Source organism: Octopus sinensis, unplaced genomic scaffold (genome assembly GCF_006345805.1).
Source record: "Octopus sinensis unplaced genomic scaffold, ASM634580v1 Contig05222, whole genome shotgun sequence".
Taxonomy (NCBI): Eukaryota; Metazoa; Mollusca; class Cephalopoda; order Octopoda; family Octopodidae; genus Octopus; species Octopus sinensis.
In genome coordinates, this window is record NW_021828127.1 from 1 (window position 1) to 9,093 (window position 9,093).

The window sequence follows — 9,093 nt, forward strand, 5'->3', positions numbered from 1 at the left end:
GTGTCAACGTGTACAAATGCAAAGCAAAAGTCAAACATAAAAAATGATAATATAATATAAACAATAATATAATAATCATAATAATAATAATACTAATAATAATAATAATAATAATAATAATAATGAATAATATATTATAATAATAATATAATAATAATAATATAATGATAATAATATTAATAATAATAATAATAATAATAATAATAATAATAATAAAATAATATAATAATATAATAATAATAACAACAATAATAATAATAATAATAATAATAAACTGGCTCTCATGGCTTCTGTTCTTAACTGATTGGAAGTGTTATCAGGTACATTATTTTGTCTTTGTATTAAAAGATGCACCACAGCAAATATTCTGCTCAATACCACAGATTTGCTTGTCAGTTGCTTGACCTTAACTAGTTGAGCATGTCCCTTAGTGGCTGACGATATGTGCATCTCTGATCATGAGCAGAAGTAATGGGGGAGCATCGTAGCCATGTGTTGAGAGGAATTGTTTGAGGTTTGAATAATTCGACACTGGAAACATGGGTGTTTCGTTCAACATCCTTAAACAACCCTTATTTAAGGATCATTTGAGCGCGATGGGCTACTCTGCCCGAGGAAAATTCTAACTGAGCCCCATCTTCAAGGTCATGTGTTGTCTAACTTAATAGATCACCATGTCGGGCACATATGGTTGTGATGCATGTGCTTGGTGTACCTTTGGATATACTGTGCTTCGTATATTCGTGCCCCAGTGCCACTTTGTTGGCATTACTGCTCTCCAACACAAGGATGATGATAATAATAATAATAATAATAATAATAATAATAATAATAATAATAATAATAATAATAATAATAATAATGGTGGAAGCACTCTGTCGGTTGCGACGACGAGGGTTCCGGTTGATCTGATCAACGGAACAGCCTGCTCGTGAAATTAACGTGTAAGTGGCTGAGCACTCCACAGACACGTGCACCCTTAGCGTAGTTCGCGAGGATATTCAGCGTGACACAGAGAGTGACAAGGCCGGCCCTTTGAAATACAGGTACAACAGAAGCAGGAAGTAAGAGTGAGAGAAAGTTGTGGTGAAAGAGTACAGCAGGGGATCACCACCATCCCCTGCCGGACCTCGTGGAGCTTTGGTGTTTTCGCTCGCTCAATACACTCACAACGCCTGGTCTGGGAATCGAAACCACGATCCTATGACCGCGAGTCCACTGCCCTAACCACTGGGCCATTGCGCCTCCACAATAATAATAATAATACTGACAGAAAGATAGATGCAAATAGACCAGACATCATAGTGAAAGACTTCAGACAAAGAACATGCCTCCTCATTGATATGACTGTCTCAATCGATATAAACGTATCTGTCAAGACCTACCAAAAACTGAGCAAATATAAAGATCTTGAAATAGAAATCAGTAAAATATGGAACCTGAAGACTAAAACAATACCTGTTGTCATAGGTGCCCTGGGAATGATAGCGAAAGGGACTGATTGCTACCTAACTCAGATACCAGGAAACCTCAAAATGGCAGAAATTCAAAATATTCTCTATGTAATCCCAAGGTTTAAAACAAAAGTTTCTTTGTTTTTTTTTGTATTAGACATTCACTAGTACAACACACAAAAAAAACAAATATATGGCACACTAGGCATAACAACAACGTGAACTTCCAACCTGTTGTCTCTTGAGGTCTCTGGGTGAGACTTGGAGCCAACTTGTACAAATATAAAGCAAAAGTCAAACATAGAATAATAATAATAATAATAATAATAATAATAATAATAATAATAATAATAATAATAATAATAATAATAATAATAATAATAATAATAATAATCTTATTGATCGACATGAGCATCTCCTGTGATCATAATATCTCAGCGAAAGAGTTTGACAAGCTCAGAAAATATAAAGACCTACTCATTGAAATTGAGAAAATGTGGCATCTCAAGGCGGTTACAATACCAGTGATCGTGGGAGCACTAGGAATGATCAAGAAGGGAACCGAAAATTATATGAGAATGATCCCTGGCTTACCATCCCTGCAAGAAGTGCAAAAGATTGTCTTAACTGGTACATCACACGTATTGACAAGAGCATTGTCGATGTGAGAACTGTTGCTGCTCATGTATTTTAATTAACTTAAAAATGAACGAACTATTGAGTTTGGTTTAATGGCCTACCAATGTATACTAGAGTTTCTTTGCCCTAGGAGTCGGGAAGACACTCGGCAAGAAATGGAAGCAAATTTGAAAGAAGAAAAAAGTAATAATAATAATAATAATATAATAATAATAATAATAACATAATAATACTGATAATAATAATGATAATAGTAACAATGATTTCAAATTTTGGCGGGATTTGAACTCAGAAAGTAAGATGCCGGAATAAACGCTGCAATGTATTTCGTCCGTCGTGTTTACTACCCTGCGAATTCCGTTGCTCTAATGACGGTGATAATAATAACGATAGTAGTGGTGATTATAATGATGATGATGATGATGATGATGATGACGACGACGAGGATGATGGTGGTGGCTAATGAAGACGATGACGACGACAATGATGATGATGATGATGACGACGACGATGATTGCGACGACGATGAAGATGAGTATGATGATAATGATGGAGATGTCACTAACAACAACAACAACAACAACAATAATAATAATAATAATAATAATAATAAATGCCCTGATGCAGTACCAGGCAGTGGCTCTCATGGCTTCTGATCTTAACTGATTGGAAGTGGTATCATGTACATTGTTTTGTCTTGGTATAAAAGATGGGCTACAGCAAATATTCTGCTCAATACCACAGATTTGCTTGTCAGTTGTTTGACCTTAACCAGTTGAGCATGACCCTTAGTGGCTGACGACATGTGCCTCTCTGATCACGAGCAGAAGTAGAGGGGGAGCATCATAGCCATGTGTTGAGAGGGATTCTTTGGGGTTTGAATAATTCACCTCTGGAAACATGAGTGGTGGTTCTTCAACATCCTTAAACACCCTTATGCAGGGACCTTTTGAGCGGGATGGGCTACTCAACCTGAAGAAAATTCTAACTGAGCCCACCTGCAAGGTCATGTGCTGTTTATCTTGATATGAGATCACCATGTCGCACATATATGGTTATGATGCATGTGCCTGGTGTACCCTTATCAGACGGGTAGTCATGATGGGTATACTGGGCTTCGTCTATTTTACCCCAGTGTCACTTTGATGGCATGCACTGCTTTCACTCAAAATATTAATAATAATAATAATAATAATAATAATAATAATAATAATAATAATAATAATAATAATAATAATAATAATGATAATAGCAATAACAATAAGAAGAAAGCAGCATAATAGAGAGCGTCGGAGATAGGCAAGAATTGTCTTGATGCAAATAACGGTAGACCTTAATTACTGGAAGGTCAGATAATTTCTAATATTAGACGAGTTGATTTATGCAACTTAACGAGCTAAAGAGTTCAATAATCGCAGACAGCTATAAACACCTCTGCCGTCACACAGAGTCAACCCGACAGCCACATTCGGACACGTATTAAGAAAGAAGCGAAGACACAAACGCATATGTGAAAAACAAAAACACAAACATATACGCAAATTGAATAAAAAAATATATATATTTTTAAAAATAAAACCACTTTTTTGTGTGTTTAAGTGTCTTCAGTAATGAAAGACGAAAGTGTGATAGAATTAAAATTGGTTATAATGTAATTTTCTTTCTTTTGTTTATAGAGACCACCCTCTCTTCTACACCCCCTTCTCATCCACAATATACACACATACATTGTATATGCGCATATGTGCATTATACATAAATATATATAGATAATACATGATATATATATTATCTTATATATATATATATTACATATATATATATATATATATACATATATATATAATATATATATATATATATATATACATACATACATATATACATACACATATATACATATATACGCAATATTATACATTGTAATATATATATAGAGAGAGAGATATAGATATAGATATATACACACATATACATATATACATATATATACATATATATACGCATATATTATACATTGTAATATATATATAGAGAGAGATAGATATAGATATAGATAGATACACACATATACATATATACATATATAAGTATATTATATATATATATATATAATATATATATATATATATATAGATATATTATATTATATAGATATATATTTAAGATAGATTACACGGTGTATATGACACATACGTATACGCTCTCTCTGTTTATCTATCATTGTCTTCCTCTCTCTCTCTCCTTCTCTCCCTCTCAATCTTTGTAACATATATATATATATATATAATATATATATATATATATGTATAAGTATATATATGTGTGTGTGTACGTATAAGTATATATACATATATATAATATATATATATTCATTATATATTTATATATATATACATATATATATACATACATATATATGTATATATGTATAAGTATATGTGTGGTGTGTGTGTGTGGTGTGTGTGTGGTGTGTGTGTGTGTGTGTGCGTGTGTGTGTGTGTAGCCTTTGTGGACTTTTCTTCTACCGTGTTACTACTTCGGTTTCATTACTTCCGGAATTCAGTTGTCTGCTTCGGAGCTCTTTCCTTTCTCTTTCCTTCTTTCTTTACTCTCCTTCACTTCTCTCTTCTAAGTCTCTTTTCTTTTTTTTTCCTCTCTTTCCTTTCTTCTTGTTTGTCTGTTTGTCTTTTTTTGTTTGTTTTTTTGCAAATTTTGTCTTAGTTCGAAATCTTCATAGCACATATTTGTGTGTGTGCGTGTGTGTCTGTCTGTGTGTGCATGCGTATATGCGTGTGTGTGTGTGTATGTGCCTGTCTGTGAGTCTGTGAATGTGAGTTCGCGTTTGTGTGTATAATTGTAAATACGTACGGCTATATATACATATATATACTTATCCACAGATACGCACGTACACACATGTATACGAGTATTTGTTTTTTTAAGTTTGTTGATTCAGTTTATTAGAGTCTGAATTTCCTGATTTTCATGTATATATACACACACACACGCAAACACACAAACACACATACACACACACATATATATATGCTTACTTACACACAAATATATACATATATATAAATGCATACATATCATGTACTATATGGTTGTACATATACATAAAAAACAATATATATACATATATATATATATACATAATTATATATATATATATATATACATATATACTATATATATATATATATATATATATATATATATATATTATATATATACATATATATACATATACATATATATATATACACATATATATATGTATATACATATATATATATAACATAATCATATATAATATATATAAATAGAATGTTTTTATATATAATGAACGTGAAATACAGGAAGGGACGAACACGGAACACAGACAAATCATTCGAAGCCTTCAATCTTCAGTCGGACACCGAATCATCATAGCAAATTTCGGCTGTTCAATTCTGATATTTGCTCCAACTCGGCCAGCCCCAAAAAAAAACTAAGCTGTAAGCATTAGATTTCTGGTAGAAGACAGGAATGTGAACGCACAAGACGGATGTAAATACAAGAGACGAAAACGAAATTGAAAACAGTATGAATAAACAAATATATATAACGGTGGTTGTCATACGACTTTAGACCAAATGAGACAAAACAACAACAACATAGCAGCTGGCGTAGAAATAATTACCGTTTCGGTTAGCGGGGACACATGTTGGTCAAGATACGATGGCCAACAGAATGTTTAAGAATCAGCAGGTCGCAGGAGAGAGAGAGAAAGAGAGACAGAGAGAGAGGGAATCAAAGAGGGTGGAAGGCAGGGGACAGAATCATGACCAAGAGAAAAGGAGAAAAGAAGGGATTAAGGAGGATGGGAGGAAGAGGGGGGAAGAATCGGAGGGCGCCAAAATAGTTTGGTGAAGAAGCAATGGCGGGTAGGAAAGACAGTGTGTATAGAAGTCGTGCAGGGTTTAAAATTGGACAAACAAACGGGGGGGGGTGCACGTAACGCCGCAATAATATAAGAATGAATGTTTTTATATATAATGAACGTGAAATACAGGAAGGGACGAACACGGAACACAGACAAATCATTCGAAGCCTTCATATATATATATATATATATAGATATAGATTATACATATATATATAATATATACATATATATATATACATATATATATATACAATATATATATAATATATATATATTATATATATATATATATATTTATATATATATATATATACATATATATATATAATATATATATATACATAGATATATATATATATAGATATATATTATATATATCTTATATAACATATATATATATACATAATATATATATACATATATATATATACATATATATATACACATATATAGATATAATATATATATATATATATATAGATATAGATATCGATATACATATAATATATATATATACACATTATATATATATATATGTATATATTATATTATACATATATATATATATACACACACATAAAGACAATATATGCCATATATATACATACGTATGACTACGTATATGCACACACACGCAAAGGCGCACATATATACACATATATAGCTATCAGTGTATGTGTATTCTCTAGTTCTGTAGCTTACCATCGCCATTTCGGTTTTAGTTTTTGAATATTTTATATTTTCACTTGTTTTTTTTTTTATGGGGGGGGGAGCATCTTTGTTTTGTTTTTGCTTTTTTTCTATTTTTTCTCAGTCTCGTCATTCAATTTTTGTTTTTATTTATGACTTCTTTCAACCAATAAATTGTCCATTTATATAATATTAATAGACTCTTTTGAATAATTTTGCATCTTATTATATCCATTGCTTCACATTTATCTCTGCCAATTACAAAACGTCGCAGCTAGACACAGCAATCTTCAACAACGATGGCGGTTACTTTAGCCTTAACATCTTATCTCTGTGTTTAAATATAAAGCTGCGAATTAAATGCACCGTTAGGGTAACAAATATATTATTCTGTGCCGTCTCTAATAACGATAGTGATACTTTAAGAAGGTATACTCTTTACTCTTTTACTTGTTTCAGTCATTTGACTGCGGCCATGCTGGAGCACCGCCTTTAGTCGAGCAAATCGACCCCGGGACTTATTCTTTGTAAGCCCAGTACTTATTCTATTGGTCTCTTTTCCGAACGCTAAAACCCGCTTATAACGGGGACGTAAACACACCAGCATCGGTTGTCAAGCAATGGTAGGGGGACAAAACACAGACACACAAACAACATATATATATATACATATATACGACAGGCTTCTTTCAGTTTCCGTCTACCAAATCCACTCACAAGGCATTGGTCAGCCCTGGGCTATAGTAGAAGACACTTGCCCAAGATGCCACGCAGTGGGACTGAACCCGGAACCATGTTGTTGTTTAGCAAGCTACTTACCACACAGCCACTCCTGCGCCTATTAAAATTTTCTTGTAAAAGGTTGCGTAAAAGATTTTCTTCGGATCTTCACTGGTGACATTTGGCAACTTGTACCCTATGTTTTGCTATGAATTAGATACAACTTTTGGTGTAGTCGTTGCAGAGCTGTTTATTCTTTATTTTGGTATGTAATATACAGGTGCAGGAGTGGCTGTGTGGTAAGTAGCTTGCGTACCAACCACATGGCTCCGGGTTCAATCCCACTGCGTGGCACCTTGGGCAAGTGTCTTCTACTGCAACCTCGGGCTGACCAAAGCCTTGTGAGTGGATTTGGTAGACGGAACTAAAAGAAGCCCATCGTATATATGTATATATATATATATATATATATATATATATATATATATATATATATATATATGTGGGGGGTGTATTTCTGTGTCTGTGTCTGTGTTTGTCCCCCAACATCGCTTGACAACCGATGCTGGTTTGTTTACGTCCCCGTAACTTGGTGGTTCGGCAAAAGAGACCGATATAATAAGTACTAGGCTTACAAAGAATAAGGTGCTGCTCCAGCATGGCTGCAGTCAAATGACTGAAACAAATAAAAGAATAAAATAATATAAACATTCATGGTTTATTTTTATTATTTACAGCTTTGATGAGTGGTGGAAATATTGCAGGTGGAGCAATTTTACGCCAGCTGTGGAAAAGGAAATTAATGATGTGGAAGACCCAGGAATTATCAATGAGCGTGAGGCACAAAATTGGTTGAGACGTTTCAGGAATGATGACACCAGCCTCGAAGACAAACCAAAGTCAGGGAAAACTTCTATTGTGGAACATAAGGCCTTGCTTGAAATAGTTGAACAACAACCAAGCACCAGCGCTCGTACATTGTCGGCAGCACTTGGTCCTTCACAAACTACTATCAATTGATTCCGCCATAGCTCAGCCATGTGAACAAACGCTGTCGAGAAGTTCCCCCGTGATTATTCTCAACGACAAATGAACATTTGAGAAAAACTGTTGACAAATCCTCCAGGTGCCCGTTTTTGACGTCGAATGGTTACTGGAGATGAAAAATGGTGACTGGAGATGAAAAATAATCCTTATAGGACAAATCGGTTGCTTCAAAACCTGTTGACAAATAACGACTGTTTGAACATCTTTATATATAAAAGAGAGGTTGTGTGCTGTCTGTCTCCTACGATTTAGATTCCTAACTACTCCCACATTTTGCGGTGCAGTTTAACCAAAACCGGGTATCTTATAGTCGTGATTCATATCGAGCTCTTCTGGGTATTAGCGCGCGTCTACGATGAGTCTACGATTTAAAAAATAATTTACCATAATTTTTTTCCATTTTAATACATTTTTTCGCTATTATAAGGGAAGTAACTCTCTAAAAATGTCTACGATGAGTCAACGATTTTTAAAAAAATTTACCATCATTTTTTTTCTATTTTTAATGCATTTTTGCTATTTTTTGGCTATAACTCTCTAAAAATGCTTATATAGTTATTTCCCTTACAAACCCGAGCAACGCCGGGCGATACTGCTAGTGAGGTATAA

The 9,093-nt window shown here is 33.5% G+C and overlaps 1 protein-coding gene across 1 annotated transcript; it reads left to right on the forward strand.

Moving 5' to 3' along the window:
- Window positions 1-3,703: 3,703 nt before the first annotated feature.
- On the forward strand, window positions 3,704-8,457 carry LOC118761031 (histone-lysine N-methyltransferase SETMAR-like). The gene is made up of 2 exons (XM_036498676.1): window positions 3,704-3,744; window positions 8,175-8,457. The coding sequence occupies exons 1-2, from the start codon at window positions 3,704-3,706 to the stop codon at window positions 8,455-8,457; spliced, it is 324 nt and encodes a 107-aa protein (XP_036354569.1).
- The last annotated feature ends 636 nt before the right edge of the window (window positions 8,458-9,093 follow it).